General features: G+C 47.2%; 1 protein-coding gene across 1 annotated transcript in view; it reads left to right on the top strand.

The window, feature by feature from the left end:
- LOC103733379 (dedicator of cytokinesis protein 1) overlaps positions 1-17862 on the top strand; it is a 362643-nt gene that overhangs the window by 156982 nt on the left and 187799 nt on the right. The window contains exons 5-6 of the mRNA XM_008832196.3: positions 815-916; positions 10455-10549. Coding sequence (XP_008830418.2) covers positions 815-916; positions 10455-10549 — 197 coding nt within the window. The remainder of the gene's footprint in view (positions 1-814; positions 917-10454; positions 10550-17862) is intronic.

Genomic DNA, 17862 nt, shown 5'->3' with positions numbered 1-17862 from the left:
CCCCAAACATAGCCCTCCAAGGCACACACAAGCAGTCGTACACCCCCAGTGGTGCACACATCCACCACGCACAGTGGTGCACACATCCGCCGCGCTCACTGGTGCACACATCAACCACGCGCAGTGCCCGGAGCCCTCGGCTAATTGCTTTAGTCCTTTGTTCTTTCCATTTCTGCTTTTGTTGGTTGATTTCTTTTTCCTTCCTCCTTTCCCTTTCCAGCCGTGCATGTCAGGAATGAGAAATTACCTTGTCTTCCAACTGACATCCCATGAGCTGCCTTTCTCCCCCACCCTTCCCAAAGAGGGGACTTGAACTGTAACTCACAGTGGAGTTAGGCAGTGGTGATTGCCTCTCAACTGGCCAAGGGGGACCTGGGAAGACTTTCAGAAATAAAGGACCTCTCTTTGGCATGGCTGAAGAGGGGGCTATGCACACGGTTTTGCCTGATGGTACGGGCAAGTTTTCAAGGGAGCACGATACACAAGTGACTGTGATTTCAACTTTGTCTTTAATTTTTCTATACTTAATACAAAAAAGTTTTAAAGCTTGTTTTTCCAGTCTGGGCAACCTTTTATCAAGAAACATTAGTGAAGTTCGGGAAAAAATATCCTCCTGCACTCCCCAACATCCTGAGGTCTGAAGTGGACCAGGCCCTCTCTCATTGGTCTTTAGCAAGGCGTGGCAGGTCAGGGCCTCTACCCAGGTCCCATGCCTTGCTCTGGTGGTGGAAAGCAGGCCTCTAGGATGATGTCATCTCTTCCAAGAGGAAGGAGAATTATCTTCTTACCTAACTCTCCCTTCCAATCACTGCAGGGGAACTTCGTGGCTTGCATGACAGCTATTTTACGGCAGATGGAAGACTACCATTATGCCCACCTGATCAAGACCTTTGGGAAGATGAGGACAGATGTTGTGGTAAGTGTCCTGTCCATCTGCCACCTCCCTATGCTTAGGGCCAGCACTGGAAGTAAAGGGTGATGTCTGTATTTCCATCTTAAAAGGACTCTTGCCTGGGGATTTGCCCTCGGTGTCAGAAGCCACAGGGTCTGACTGAAGCCTTGTCCTGACTTGGAGGCTTGAGTCTAGAGCTGACCTAGAGAAGCACTCGAGTCTTAGCCCAGAGAAGTTCCTGGTCTGTTCTGGTCACAGTGTCCTTTCCCATGTACTGGGTCACTAGCAATTTAGACACATTCCCCACAGTCATTAGCTCCTGTCATTTCCTGGTTGACTTTATAGCAGTAGCCTTCCAGCTGCCCTCCCCCCAGCCTTAAGCTATCTTCTGCTATTAATTAGCACTGATTATGGTCACTCATCAGCATTTCTCCAAATAACTGCTTAGTCCTCCTCACCGAAACTATGATGCAGCTTAATTAGGAAAAGTATACTAGAGGGAAATGTATCGCTTAGGATCTCCTTCCCTAATGACCTGAAATTACACTGCCATATGGCAAATATCTTCTATAGAGCTGCAACCAAACATGCTGGCAAGCTTCCTGTGAAAAGCTGGCGGGAACGCCTGGATTCCACTCCTGAGGACTCACCGTAGTTCCTATAGAACACCCACAGGTTCCCATAGGACACAGCCAGCTTGGCTAGTATTCCAAAGCAAGGTGTATTGCAGCTAACCTCTATCTTATCTAGGGATGGAAGTAGGAGAATGATTTTCATGGCTTTTTTTTTTTAAAGAATTGTATGTAGGACAATTTTTTTATTTGTTGAATTGATCAATAAGTAAGTATTTAGGTAGATAGATAGAGAGATAGATAGATAGATAGATAGATAGATGGATGATAGATAACAGATAGATAGATGATAGATAATAGATAGATGATAAATAATAGATACATATAAATAGATACATAAATATGTACATGAATGATAAATAAGTCTCTAAGAAGAAAATACATCTATACATCAAAATTGCAGCAATTTTCCTTATAGGCAGATAAATGATAGATTGATTGATAGATGATAAATATATACATAGATGATAAACATATATAGAGATCTGATAGAGAGATCATATATAGTTAGATACATGATAGATTGATTGCTGGTATACAAATGATAGATATATTGATAAATAATAGATTGGTTAATAGATAATAAGTCAATGGATAAATTAATAGATGATAGACTGATAGATAATATGTTGATTGATTATAGATAGGTCAATAGGTAGATTGATATATATCTAAGAAGAAGATAAATCTGTCCTTCAAAATCATAACACTTTCCCTTAAATAAAAGCCAGAGTATAAAAATGTGTGCATGCTGTATATTTGTGTATTTTGGTTTTCTTTAAGTATTGGGGAATAGTTAACAGCAGGGCACACTCAATAAATGTCACATCATGTCCTATGATTCATTTGAAACCATGGCATGGTGAAGTCACATGTTATAGTTCCAGCATTTAATATCAACATCAAGTCTTCCATATGCCCCTAGACCCTGCTTTGGTCGGTTGGAATTATGTAGTTTACAATTGTGTGACTTTATAGATAGTATTCTGGGCTGAATGTTAAACTTTTCAGGATGAGAGGAATTACCCATGCTCCAAACAAGGAGAACTGCAATTAGTCATGCACACATCCTCGAAACAGACACGAGCCCCAAATCCATACCTGCTGGGGCTGGAGAGATGGGTCAGCAGTTCAGAACACTGGCTGCTCTTGTAGAGGACCCGGGATTGATTCCCGGCACTTGGCGGCTAACTGTCTGTAACTCCAGTTCCAGGGAATCCAACACCCTCTTCTGACTTCCAAAGGTCATTGCACAATACAGGTGTATTACACACATGCAGGTAATACACTCATACGCATAAAATGAAAAAATAAAATAAATAAAATTTTAAAAATCCACAGCTGGTATTAGACAGTCTAATCTGTACTTAAGCTGCAGTAAGGGGTGAAATTCCCCTATATGGCATGGCTGCTAAGGATGACTGGGACTTGCTGGGTTGGGCCTGTGTCCTCTTCCTCCCTCAGAGTAGAGAAGAGATATCAGCCCCATGTTGTGGTCCTAATTTCCCAAGAGATGCTTTTCCTCCTTAAATATAGCTGTTCAAAAAAGTCAATTATTTGCTGACAACTTGATTTCCGTTATAAAATGGAATTTGTTATTTGTATATCTCATATTTTTACAGCAAGGATGGCAGGCTTTTTTGATTGCTGTTTATTCATTAAAATCTTCATAAAATGAGTTCCTATCCACTAACTGTATGTGGAGAGTATTTTATTATTTTTCTATTCTAGCAATAATCAAAAAAGAAAAGATTATTTCCTGTGAAATAATTGGAAGTTAATTAGTATTCCAATATGAAAATAGCCTACACCATTTTCCTGAGACTCGCTGGCTTCTAGCGAGCTTCTCAGATTCAGCCCTCTGTGCCGGGTGAGTCATTCTCACATGCAGTCACAGTTATTATCACACTGATGTCCTCCCAGGGCTGCTGTTATAGTTGTTCCATGATCCTCTGACCCCAGGGTAGGGAGATAATCTCACCAGGGGGAAAGACTAATCCAGAGAAGAAAAGGACTGGTCAGGTACCATTCAAGTGTCCCTCACAAAGCAGGTAAACTGCTTCCTAGAGGCTGAGAGCCAGAACAATCCTCCCTCACCTCTGCCCAGTGGTGGGTGCTACTCGGAGCAAGTCTCACTGTCCGGAGTGGGAACCGAGGGCTCAGCCAGATTCCAGTGCTACTATTTCCTGCTATGTGTCCTCTACTGGTCGCTCTGGAGTCTCTTACCCACTGCTCTTTGATGATCCTGCACCTGGAGATTTCTCTCACAACAGACAGTTCTCTGTCAGCAGCTGAGAGCCCTGCAGTTCAGTGTGATCAGAGCAGCTGCAAGGTCATTTCTAGGACTCTGGCCTTGGGGTCCGTAATTTGCCCAAGTGACTCACAGAACTCAGGGAGACACTTGCATATATGTACTTTATTATAAAGAATACAACTGTGGAGGAGCCAGTGGGAAAGACTGCCCAGGGCAAAGTGGGTGGGGTGGACATCTGAACTACCTGCATCCTCTCCATAGCCTGTCTCTCCTCACCTCCACCTGTCAGCATCCCCATCTCCTCCAGTCTTCTCTGTGAGTTATTCTAGCACAATTCATCCCTGGTTAAGACGTGTAGGGTTGGAAGTTACAACCTCTCATCTCCTAGGCTTTTTAGTGACCAGCTCCTCCCTGTCACCTCATAAAAATAAATTCCTGTGTGTGCACAAGGGTCTCACTATGTATACAATACGTATGGTGACACACAGGATTTGACCCTTGTTCCCGGGACCTTTGTACCATTATACCACAGTGGTTGAAGAATGGGGATTGCAGGACAGAACAGGTGGAGGCAGTGTGGGGCAGAAGGGTCTGTTGAAGCCGGGAACGGACAGTGAGGACTGATGGGTACTGTGGGCTCTCTGACCCAGTACTTGGCCTCACCAGCTGGCCCATGGGTTCCCATAGAGTCTCCTATTCCTTCACAACAGCCAGCCAGGGCTCTGAGCCCCAGCACATTCCAGAACTTCTTGCTGGAATCCCTTCCCACATTCTTGAAGCTTCAGTCCTAGGCTTCTGTGAACCCCTTTCTGACATCTGTCCTGCTGTTTCTAGATGACTGGAGCCCCTCCCCTTCATAGCATCATACCTGGTCTGTCCCATATGACCACTAGCCTGTGCTGGAGTGGGCCAGGATGGAGTATTGCATGTGGGAGGTGAGGAAGGATGTTCATGGGGATGGGAGAAGCAGGAATCCTAGCAATATGAATGTGCCTGCCTCAGACGCATTCTGCTCTTGAGACCTGTGAGGTCTCAGAGGTGCCTGTGCCCATGTGAAACGGCCACCAGATGTGCTGCCTGGTCTCCATGGTGTGGGACCTAGGTATGAAGAGGAGGCGGGCTGCACAGGGCTGATGCCCTGTTCTTACAAGTGCAGCCTAACAGAGGTTCTCCACCCTGGACCACCAGTCTGTGAACGCAGCACCCTTGTGGAGCCCAGGTTCAATGGTTATGTACTGATGGCTGACGCTGGGTCAGCATCATGGAGGACCATCAAAGGCAGAACAAACTCTTATGCCTCTGTGGTGCAGCAGAGGATATTATACTTAATCAGTCCTTCCAATTAACCCATATCATCTGTGCTCTGAAAGCATCCACCTGGCAGGCACACAGGGCTAAGTTGGTGATGAGGCAACTCTCTAAGCAGAGTAGGCAGTGGTGGAGGGAAAGGGGTTGCAGGCCAGACGAACAGTTCCTGGTCCTATGGTGGGCATGAGTTCCTGTGGAAGGTTCCCAAGAGGGGCTGATCACACTGCCAGGATCTCCTTCTAGGCTGTGCTGGGGACCTTCACTTTTTGGTTGCCTGTTTTTTCAAAAGCATTTATCATTCATTCATTCATTCATTCATTCATTCACTTTAATTTTGTGTATGTGTCTCTATATCTGTGCACATGTGTGCAGTCCACATGGAGGCCACAAGAGGGTGTCCCTGGGTGTTCCTGGAACTGGAGTTACACATGGTTGTGAGCTGTCATGTGTATGTTGGGAACCAGAACCCAGGTCCTCTGCAGGAGTAGCCAGTGCTGTTAACTGATGAGCCAGCTCTTCAGCCCTCAAAGCACTTATTTTTAAAGCATTTTTAAAAGATTTTAAAAAATATTTTAATCGTGTATGTGTTTGGAGGTGTTGCAGGTGCCCTCTGGTGACCGCAGGTATCATATTCTCCTGGAACCGCATGACACTGGGTGAGCCACCCAGTGTGGGCGCTGAGAACCACACTCTGGTCCTCTGTAAGAGCAGTACTTGCTGTTAACTGCCGAGCCGTCTCTCCAGCCCTGCATTTATTTTCTGAGTAAACTTTATTTTGAAATCAGTGTGAAGTCACACAGAGCTGTAGGAAGTAACAAATTCTGTATGCCCTTTATCCGGCGTCTCTTGACAGTAACATCTTGCAAAACCATTGTGCAGCATCAAAACCAGGGTTTTGACATTCATACAATCCACTTACCTTATTCAAATTTCCCTGACATGACTTGTGGTCTTTCCCTTAACAATGTACCGTGAAAAGCTTCACATATACGGGGAAGACTGCCCGACACAAACAGCAGTTCACATCGCCTGAGCAGTTAGCAAGCCCATTGCCCTGGAGCCTCCGTCTGTTTCTCTGTATGCCTTTCTGCAGCAAATCTCTTAAGAGGGAAGTGCCATCAGGATACTTGTTGCTAAGTGACCAGGCAAGTACCTCCAATGGCCCTCATCACACTGTAGGGAGAGACAGCTGACCTCTCACACACTCAGCTCTGATCTCTTCGTTTTCCACACATTTCTCCCTTTCAGAGTCCAGTCCGGATTTCTCTGTCTGGTTTGCGTGTTGTATTTCGTTTTAAGACAGGCTCTCACTGTGGCCCAGGCTCCTCTTAATCTCACTATAATCCCCCATCTCAGTCTCCTGGGGTCACAGACCTGAGCCACCCACTGACTGGTTTTGCTGTGTCTCAGTTCTTCCCACTCTTTTTTTCTCCATCCACAGCTTTGCTTGTGTGTGCGTTATGTATGCGTGGGTCCAGCATATTCACTTTTTAGTGTGAGGGGTATGCATGCATGAACATGTGGCAGCCAGAAATTGATTAGTGTCTCCCTCAATGGCTCACCACCTTTATTCTTAAAAATACTTTGTTATTTTCATTTTATGTGTATGAATGTATTGCCTGCGTGCATGTAAGTGCACCCGTGTTGTCCAGTGCTTGAGGATGTCAGGACGTTGGAGTCTCCTGGAACCAGAGTTGCAGATGGTCGCTAGCTGCCATGTGGGTGCTGGGAACTGAACCCAGGTCCTCTGTAAGAGCAGCCATTGCTCTTACCGGCTGAGCTGTCTCTCCAGCCCCTTCCACCTTTATTTTTGGATACGAGATATCTCACTTCTGTCACTGAACCTGAAACTCAGAGATGTGGCTATGCTGGCCAGCTCATGAGCTTCAGGCCTCTGCTGCCTCCGACCTTACATTGCTAGGGTTACAGGTGAATGCCACAGTCTGGCTTTGACTTGCGTTCTGTTGCTCTGAACCCAAGTTTTCTTGCTCGCACTGACAAACTTTACCGAGCCATCTCCTTAGCTCCCAGTGTTGCTGTTCTTTTCAGTTGATAGTGCTGAAGAGACCAAGCTGAGCGCTTCATACACTATCCCCTATTCTGGACTGTTTAGCCCTTTTTGGTGATAGTTTTCGACAGATTCCTCTATTCTTCCTCCCCATGATCCCTGTAAGCCCAAAGCTTAGACTAAAATCCAAGCTCAGCTTTTTGGCAAGGTTTTTTTTAATTAATTAATTTATTTATTTATTTTGTCTTTTTGAGACAGGGTCTCCTTGTAGCCCCAGCTGTCCTGGAACTCACTATGTGGACCAGGCTGGCCTCAAACTCACAAAGATCTGCCTGCCTCTGCCTCCCATGTGCTGGGATTAAAGGTGTGAGCCACCACGTCCAGCTGATTTATTTTTATGTGTATGAGCTTTTGCCTTCATGTATGTAAGTACATGCCCATGCATGCAAACCTGCAGAGGCCAGAAGAGAACTTTGGGTTCCCTGGAACTGGAGTTAAGGATGGTTGTTAGCCACTATGTGGGTGCAGGGAACCAAACCTGGGTCCGCTAGAAAAGCATCCAGTGCTCTTAACTGCTGAGCCAGCTCTCCAGCCCTGGCAAGAGTTTTTGATACTGGTGCTGAGCCCCATCAGCAGGTGTGTAGAAGCACAGGACCATGCTGAGTGCTGTTGGACTGCTGGGTTTGTAAGCCGGCCCTACCAGGCCTGTACTATATTGTATACACCTCCCTTTGTGTTCACCAAACAAGCTTTTAGGTGAAATTGCCAAACCCACAATGTTGATAGATATCTAATTCTCAAAAGCCCCATCAGATGGTAGATCTGTTGCTGATCCTTACTGTAACTGTTGCTCTCCTGGGGTAGCTCTCCCCTGAGTGTCCAGACCATTGGTCTTTAAGAGCACTGGGAAACCAATGCAGCATTGGGTGGAATGCTAGCCAGGGAGACCATGATGCTTTCATCAGATTTGTAATTGTTTACCTTGCATGAGCCCATGGCTTCCATACCCAGCACTGGAGAAAGATGGTAAATTGAAACATTACTTTGGGGGAAATGTGGAGGGAGAGGGAGTAAGAATGAGCACCTGGAGCTAGGTGGGCATCCCTTGTGGAAGTCCCGGTGTGAGAGAGTAACTCTAATAAAGCTGATGGGGTTAGAGAGAGAGAACAGACAGCCTTCTGATAAGAATTTGCTTCCAGAATGCACCTATGGCTGTTGTTAGAGTTACCCTCTTAGTATCGAGGATGCCCTGTGGACAGTCAAGGGAAAAATCCAAAAGGAATGAGGGAAGGGTGTTCAGTCAATGTTCTAGACTCGGCAGAATGGTCTACAAAGCCTTTCCAGCTGTGCCAGACCAGTGTGGTCCTCTAGACCACCATGACTAGGGAATTACTCCCCAACCTGACCACAAAACTCAGGAAACACCACCACCCTCTCTAGGCAGCATTTTGTTTGATCAATGGAGTTCCAGCATTTATCTGCTGAAGTCCCAGCTTGTGTCTCTTGGAGAACGGGCTTCTCTCCTAGGATAACAAGAACTAGACCCTCCATCTCCATTTGTAGACTTGGAGGAGGGATGTGCAAGAAAGCCAGCAAGTCCCTGTAGAATGAGATGTGGTTCACAAAATGTGTCACCTTCTCGTTGAGTGTGAAACACTTGACAACACGGGAAGCCAAGGAGTGAAACAATTAAGCTGGGGGTGGGGGTCGAGGTACTCGAATGTTCGGGGATCACTCAGAGTGCTCCCGCCCTCACAGTGTGGCAGCCAGTAAAGAGCAAAGATCAGAGGTCTTCTGTATCCACTTTCCCCCCAGGCTTTGACCAAGTCCCACACCTGATCTAGAGACCTCAGCTGCCAGAGGTAACCACGTCTCTCCCTGAGTTTTATTCGTGGTCAGCCAGCAACAGCTCAACCCGCCCAGAGCAGAAACTGCTATCAAGGTCAACACAGCCTAAAGTCACAATTGAGGGATTTCCCGGATCAGAATGGTCTGTGGCTATATATGTCTGTGGAGGATGGTCTGGATTATTAATTGATGTGGAGGACCCATCTTCTCTGGGTGGCACCATTCCCTGGGCAGGTGGTGCTGAGCTATGTTTAAAAAGCTACCTGAACATGAGCCTGAAACTGAGTCAGCTAGCAGTGGTTTTGCCTTCAGTTTCTTGCTGGAATTCCTGCCCTGACTTCCCTCCCGATGAACTGTAACCTGTAAGCTGAAATAAAATTGTTCCTCCCTTGAGTTGCTTTGGATTGTTTAATCACAGCAACAAAAATCAATCCAGAACAGGTCCCAGAGAAAGTATGTGACCCTTGCCCAGCACTTAGTGGTTGCCATCAAGAGCCTCATGGGCTTCTGCGCATGTGGTGCTGGTTGAGAACTTAGTGGCAGCTGATGTCTTGACTGCCTAAGTTCTGTTCACCGCCTTGGCCTTCACAGCCAAGGTGAGCTGTTGTGATTCAAGATATTCCACAAATGAGAAATGTTCACTCATTTGGCCACCTCAGGCCATGGCCTTCTTTGTGGAAGTCAATCCCCTGTTGACGTTCCTCTTCCCAACCTGGGTCCTGACCACGCATGGGACTTCATGGGGTACCTGGTAGTGTTCAGGTTGATAGCATAGCACATAGGTGTCTTGCCCTCACAAATGGGAAATCCTCCTAATTCTAACCAGCACCTGATGCCTAGAGATTTCTTGTGAGCCTAAAAGCAGGCTTGGGAGTAGGATACTCCTAGAATCCTCTTGACCTGGCAAGTGGACCTGGGATCTCCTCACAACCACTCACAAAACCCCACAGGCATTCCTGAGTAGCTTCCTGATGGAGCTACTGGGTTAAAAAGGCCCAAGACCTCACTGGGTCAGCAGTATGCTGATTATGAACAGAGGCTCAGGGAATGCCTTTCGGTTTTAAATTACAAGGAAAGGAAGGGACCGGAAAACCACAATTTCAAACTGATGGGGGCCTTTGATAGTGATAAATGGATTTAGGAGAACCATGAGAGAATGCTCCAGCCTACATGATAGGTTTATAAAATCCATGTTTTCCTGTAAGCAGAAAATGTAGGAATGCATATTTATAACCTGTGGGGATCTTTTTTTTTTTTTAACTGCCAGAGAGATATACCCAGGGGCTACTTTAACATCTGTCCTTGAAAAAGCTATCTCGAGCAGGAGGTGCCCAGGTATGCAGAAAGATAGAAGTAATACCAGCCCCCGTGAAATGCATCTTCATTTGCTTCCAGAATGTTTTCGTTCAGCTGAAAATAATGAGATCTTTCTAATCTCATCCACGCCTTTCTGGGGGAGGGGTTTGCCCTGTTCCTGGTAGGCCATCTCACTGCCCTGTTTCCTTATTGCAGGATTTTCTGATGGAAACATTCATCATGTTTAAGAACCTCATTGGGAAGAATGTCTACCCGTTCGACTGGGTGATAATGAACATGGTGCAAAACAAGTGAGTGCTGGGCTGGGTGCCACCGCGTCCTGTGGCAGTGGGGGTGTGGCTAGGGACCAAGGTGGCTGTGCTTGGGTGCAGCTGTTTCTGTGATGTGCCATGGGGACATACATGTGACTCTCTAAGGGGGTCCCCAGGCCAGCACAGAGCTCTGGCACTAGGGTCTCTAGCTGCATCCCTGGAGAGAAAGAGCCCATGCCTATAGCTGCTTTAGCCTACCGTATGCCATCCCTGTCCCTCCTGCTAACTACGACTTCACCCACTGGAGCCGGTGTCGGCCTGCATGCAGCTTTTGAAAGGACTTGCTTTTTGTGCATTTTGACTATTTTCTTAAAAATCATGAGCATTTTCTCTACAGTCATTGAATTTGGGTTCTCACCTCGCCGTGAAGACGGTTGACTATTTCCAGCACTTTAGGTTTCATCATTTCTCTAAGCGCCACAGTGACCACAGAGTTCTCTGCCGTGGAGGTGATTAAGAGAAGTCTCCATGCATCTCACTTTTCCCCCCACTGCAGTCTGATGAGGAGCATTGTAGGATCCTCGGCAGCTCTAAGATACGGTGCAGAAAGGTCTGTGTGCACTTCGCCCAGTGTATGACATTGTGTGGTAACATTTACAGAACTACAGCACTACGGTACACTTCATCTTGCTTATTTACTTATTTATATATATAGACAGAGCTGTTCTGTGGCCCATGATGACCTTAAGATGACAGTGTCTTCTGTCCTAAGCCTCCAGGGTGATGAGACTTAACAGGTGTATGCCACCAGATCTTTCTTCACCTTTGGTCTTTTTGAGATGGTCTTCTTGTAGCCCCCACTGCTTTGGAACTCAGTATGGAGACCAGGCTGGCCTGGATCTCACAGAGATCCACCTGCTTCTGCCTCCTCGGTGCTGGGGTTAAAGGTGTGCGCCACCACGCCTGGCACTTTTTTCACGTTTAAAATTCATTATTTCGGAAGCATACAGAATAACGGGTTTCATTCTGGCATCTTCACACAAACATACCATTGTGCTTCCCTTGTGTTCACCTGCCTCAGCCTCTTCCACTCTCTCCTCTCTGCCTTTTGATGGTCCCCTTCCAACCCCAGGTCTTATGAAGGACACATCAGCAGACACAGGAGAGGTCCCTGAACTAGGTGGATGTGTGCTCCATACCATGACCTTACTTTTAAAAAATTTCATTTTTTTATTTTTTATGTGTAGAAGTGTATTGTCTGCATGTATGAAAGAGCTCCTGTGTTATGCAATGCCTGTGGAGGTCAGAAGAGGGCATCAGATGCCCTGGAACTGGAGTTATGAATAGGTGTTAGCCATGTGGGTGTTGGGAACTAAACCCAGGTCCTCTGCAAGAGCAGCCAGTGCTCGTAAACACTGAGGCGTCTCTCCAGCCTCCATGATCTTACTTTTTAATTTGACCTGTGGTGGCAACCACATCCTGGTGCTCAGGTTGTACATCCCATACCCTGAGTGGTAACTGCTCTAACACATGTGACTGACTCTCTGAAGCTGTGTGTCCCATTGTCCCTTCAGGGATCCCACCAAAGTATTGAGAACACAACAGTTTATTCATTGTTTTTTGCTTTTATGTTGACTGACAGATCGTTTATAGTTTTCACGTCATCCTTTCGCTCTGTCTTCTTGCTACTCCATCAAACTCCTTCTCCTCCCCACCCTGGCCCCCAGGATGCTGCGCAGAACTTAAGGTATCATTGTGGCCTATGGTCCAACCACACAGCACTGTGGTCCGGAGACACTGAGGTTTCTTAAGCCATGTTGCTCCTTGTGGTGCGAGGAAGTGGGGTGATTTCTGGTCCCTAGAGGTGCAGAACAATGGCACGTAGCAACAGCCTACTCTTGTTCACCAGACAGTCCCTGCCGGCCCAGCCTGACGTGAGCTGCAGTGGCAGCAAGTGGCGCACTGTGTCTTGGACACAGGCAAGATGGCTTTTGTTTTCAGGAAGATGAGCTGCTGGTGCTTTGAGACGTCCTGTTAGGTGACAAGTGTGATCCACTGTGTGAGGAGGTTGCAACCTTGAGGCAGCATGTTAAGGAAGGGAGTCGGAAGGTCCAGTCTGAACAGCTTGAAGTCTGCCTTACGCAAAGCACTGCATGAAATTACCTAGTCTTAAATCCAAGTAGGCTGAGCCAACAGGTCCTTCAGAGCTTCCTAAAGAGAAGTGGGGGGCGGGGGTCGTGCATGTGTGTGTGTCTGTGTCTGACTGAATGTCTATGTGTGTGTCTGAATGTCTATGTGTGTCTTTTTATTGTGTGTGTGTGTACTTTGGTGCACGCATTTTTACTTTTTGTGTATCAGTGTAGCTTGTACCTTTGTGCATGTGTATATACATCTGCTTTTACTTTCTTTCTCTATCTGTAGTTCTGTGTGTGTGTGTGCGTGTTTTAGCTTTGTGTGTGTATTTACTTTTACTTTCTTTCTCTATCTGTAGTTCTGTGTGTGTGTGTGCGTGTTTTAGCTTTGTGTGTGTATTTACTTTTACTTTCTCTATCTGTAGTTCTGTGTGTGTGTGCGTGTTTTAGCTTTGTGTGTGTATTTGTGCATATGTGTTTTTACTGTTATGTCTGTTTGTATGTTTGTAGCTCTGTGCATGTGTGTGCATGCATGTGTTTTTATTTTGTGTATGTGTGCTTGTATCTGCATGTTTGTGCATGCGTGCTTTTACTTTTATGTGTGTGTGTTTGTACCTTTGTATATGTGTGTGCATGTGTGTTTACTATAATGTGTGTGGGGGGCGGTTAGCTGGCTCCAGGTAAAGGCTCCTCTGTTTGGAGAGTCTCACTCTTAAAAGCCATAGCAAAGCCCCATTCCTCATGGTTGACACATTTCACAGGCAGTTCTATGCCAAGGTGAACTGTGGAAGAACAAAGCATTTCTGACCTCTCTCCCACTGTCAACAATACTAAAAGGCACAGTACGTGCTCAGAAGCTGAACTGGCATGTGTCTAACAGCCCCTCACCTGGCTGAGGATGAAGCTTGGTGGGTAGACAGCTTGCTGTACCAGGCACTGAGCCCAGGTTGATCCCCAGTCAAACTCAACCAAGGTATGGTCTGTGAACCTATAATCCCAGCACTCAGGAGGTAGAGGCGGGATGACCAGAGCTGCAAAAACAAAAGGAGCGTCCCTGCCCCCACGAAGCCAGAGTCTTGCAGCTCTTTGGAGGACAGCTGGTTTGGTGGCCTTCGCCTTTCCTGAAATGTCTACTTCTCAGCATAGTTCTCCTTCACTACTGACAGTGCACACGTGTTCTCTGTGTTTGTTGCATGCTTGTTCTGAAATGGACAGTGAGCTACAAACAGGTGAGCTGTGAGATGCAGTCATGTGCTTCGAACTCTCAGAGCATGGCCATGTCACATGTGGTGAGACTAAACCTTGGAGGCAGTTATACACACTTAACCAAAGTGCTAGGGTAGGTGTTCAGATCCAGATCGGCCACCCAGAGTCGGGTTGTAAGCCGTGCTACACCCCTCCCTCCCTGACTGAAGTGTGCCCAAGAGGGTGTTGGGAGGTTTCTATTCTAATCTCATCACAACACAGCCTTTCTAGAGGTCCGCTACTAACCCCAGAGACTTTGAGCACGAAAACCAATGTTTGCTGCTTCTCTCTTCACTGATGGAAACACTGACGTGAGAGAGGATGTGGCCCCTGCTATGCCGTCCCCAAGCTGTCGTGTGCGTCTGGGCAACAGAATCTTACGGCTATTTTAATAAAATATTGTGACTGTGGAGACTCTGTAGGTACCATAGAACGTGGTGTATTAATTTTTTTTTTTCTTGTTGCTGTGAGAAAATACCTCACACACCAACTCATGGAAGGAAGGGTGCACAGTTTGAGGGTGTGGTCCATCATGGCGGGGAAGGCATGGCGGCAGGAGCTTGCAGCGGCTGGTCACAGTGCACCTGCAGTCAGCAAACGGGGCAAGATGGATGCTGGTGCTCAGCCCTCTTCTCTTTATTCAGTCCAGGACCTCAGTCCACAGCATAGTGCCGTCCACATTCAGGGTAGATCTTGTCACCTTAATTAGCCTAATCTGGAAACTCCAACTCATCCAGAGGTACGTTTCCACCGTGACTTGAAATCTCATCAAGTTGCTAGTCCAGAATAACCATCACGTGGTTTCGTCATCATTTCCTGTCTGCCTCTGTGTGTTCATGTGTTCAGTGACTCAGTAGTTGCATTTCACATACCCAGACGTGCCCCTGTCGTGCATCAGGACATTCATTGCCTCGATACGATAAGCTGTGTTTCCCAGAAGCTTCTGGAGTCTGTATTTAAGTTTTAATGGCACAGCTGGACATGCAGCTTTACCACCCACAGCTTAGAAATCGACCAAATCAGCCTCTCTGGTCTCTTAGATACTTGTGAGCTCGTTCAGCCTTGTCTGTGAACAAACTGCTCCTCGGCGTATGGGGCTCGTACGGTGTAATTAAAGATAGCACCCACTCGATTTGATGTCGCAACTTGTAAATCAAGAATCAGCTTAGGACTGAATGAAGATCCCGCAGGACATCTACTGCTTGGTTGCCCTGTTCAAGATAATGACGGATTGGCAATGGCCTGACATTACAGCTCTGAGCTAGGGTATGACAGTGCCAGATGGCAAGATGACATTTAAGATAAGCACAGTTCAGAAATAGTCAACATGTGCCCATGTGCTGGCACCCAGACGTGCTTTATAATCTTCCCAGAGCAGTGTGGGTGCAATTTCCCTCGAAGACCCCAGAATGGACTAGAAACCCACATCTTTCTCCAGCAGCCGCTGACAGCTGTCTTTTCTTCATCGGTGTTTTGAGTGTGTATCGTGTAGTCCACAGCTGCGTGCCGGCTGTCAGGGAAGTCTTAGCTGCTGATGAGAAAGTGAACTTGCTGTATGTCCCCTGGTCTTAGGCCTGGCCTTACCCAGGCACTGTGCTTGTATACCTAACCCGCCCTGGAGTTTTCAGCCACGTGGGGGACCTGGTAGGCAGTCAGTCTGTCAGGTGGACAGAATTCCTTTTTCATGTCAGAGAAACACTCAACTTCTTAGACCTCAACCTCCTCATTTGTATCCACTGTGTCACGGTGCTCGTGTCTATCCACATGCACGTGTGTGGATGATTGACACTTGCAGTGGAATTTTTAAAACCTGAGCCTCCCAGGTAGAATTTTCCAGCCTCCCTGGACACCGGCCCGTCACACCCTTTCTCTCGCAGGAGTGAGTCAACACTCTCCCTTGCTCAGAGCCGTCACTGTTGACAACTGATTGTCAGTGACCCTCAGGACTCCCTTCCTGTCAGTATAGGCTTCTTGTTTGAGGCTGACTGGTCTCATCCAGGTTGAGTCAAGTCCTAAAGGAGAATATGTTTGTTACCTGTGGTTTATGCTTTACTCATTCATAAAAGACTTCCACATATTGGGATGCCATAGCCCATGAACATAAAATAGGCCACCTAAAATCATGGAGGAAATGTGGAGCTTTCTAGTAGTCACAGCACCTGATGCAGAATGGAAGATAGAGCACAGAGGAAAATGCAGTGCCTACAAAATCCTGCTGGATGCTGCCAGGGATCCTTGGTCCTTACAGAGGAGTGATGGCTCCTTGTGAGGAGCTTTACCTATGTTCACTACACAAGAGAGTTTCAGGGAAAGAGCGGGTTGAGAATTCAAAATTCTGCCCACACAAGCAGAGTGGGTCATTGTTTCCCTTTGAACACTGTGATGTCACTACCCAGTACAGTGGTCCTACGGAACACTGTGATGTCACCATCTGGCACAGGGGTCCTGTCGAACACTGCGATGTCACCATCTGGCACAGTGGTCCTGTGGAACACTGTGATGTCACCATCCGGTGCAGTGGTCCTGTGGAACACTGTGATGTCACCATCTGGTGCAGGGGTCCTGTGGAACACTGTGATGTCACCATCTGGTGCAGGGGTCCTGTGCAATGCTGTGATGTCACCATCCAGCGCAGTGGTCCTGTGGAACGCTGTGATGTCACCATCAGGTGCAGTGGTCCTGTGCAACGCTGTGATGTCACCATCCTGCGCAGTGGTCCTGTGCAACGCTGTGATGTCACCATCCAATGCAGTGGTCCTGTGCAACGCTGTGATGTCACCATCCAATGCAGTGGTCCTGTGCAACGCTGTGATGTCACCATCCAATGCAGTGGTCCTGTGCAACGCTGTGATGTCACCATCCAATGCAGTGGTCCTGTGGAACGCTGTGATGTCACCATCCAATGCAGTGGTCCTGTGCAATGCTGTGATGTCACCATCCGGTGCAGTGGTCCTGTGCAACACTGTGATGTCACCATCCGGTGCAGTGGTCCTGTGGAACACTGGTGTCACCATCCGGTGTAGTGGTTAGTTGTGACTGGAGCTGTCGGGAAGATGAGCTTAACCAGTGTAGTGTACGTTTTTTGCATGTACATGTGTGCCTGTGTCTGTGTGCACAGCTGTAATACACATGTGGAGGCCAGAGGACCACCTCAGGTGCCTTCCTCAAGCATCATTCACCTTGTTTTATAAGATAATCTTTTGGGGCTGGAGAGGTGGCTCAGCAGTTAAGAGCATTGGCTGCTCTTGCAGAGGACCCAGGTTCAATTCCCAGTACCCACATGGCAGCTAACAGCTGTCCCTAACTCCAGTTCCAGGGGTTTCAACACCCTCTTCTGACCTCCACAGGCACTATACGGCACGGGTGCACTTATATACACGCAGGAAACACACTCATACACATAAAATATAAAATAATAAATAAAATATTATTTTTAAAAGTCTTTACTAGCAACTCACCACTTAGGTGAGGCTGTCTGACCAGCAAGCCCCATTCTGCCTCTGCCTCTCCAGTGCTCAGATTAGAACCGTGCGGCACCATGGCAGGCTTTTTCACATGGGTTTTGAGGCTCAGAAGCTCGGTCCTTATGCTTGCAACGTAAGCACTGTACCAGTCACGCCGTCTCAGCTCCTCAGCCCCCATCTGCTGACTCTTCAGTTAGTCTTGCCTAGTGTTTCAGCGTTCTGCATGGGAGATCATGAATCACAACATACTGTTGGGCTCTGAGTTTGGAATCAACTGATCTTGCATTTGCCCTTTATTCTCTGAACTTTGTCTCCACTGACAGTTTATAGAATATACTGCTGTTTATTTTACGTACCTGTATCACTCATGCCCCGCCCCCCAAATCGTAGCCATATGGAGACTGTCCCAGCCCAGCCCAGGATATTTTTCGTGGGCCTTCCTGCCCTGGTTGAGCAGAGCCTGGCCATTCCTATATGGAGGCTCCTGTTCCCCTTCCTCCTCCCCCCCCCC

This window comes from Nannospalax galili, unplaced genomic scaffold, assembly GCF_000622305.1.
Source record: "Nannospalax galili isolate Female #2095 unplaced genomic scaffold, S.galili_v1.0 scaffold810, whole genome shotgun sequence".
Lineage (NCBI taxonomy): Eukaryota > Metazoa > Chordata > Mammalia > Rodentia > Spalacidae > Nannospalax > Nannospalax galili.
The sequence above is the reverse complement of the archived record's forward strand: the minus strand, read 5'-3'. Positions and strand labels throughout refer to the sequence as shown.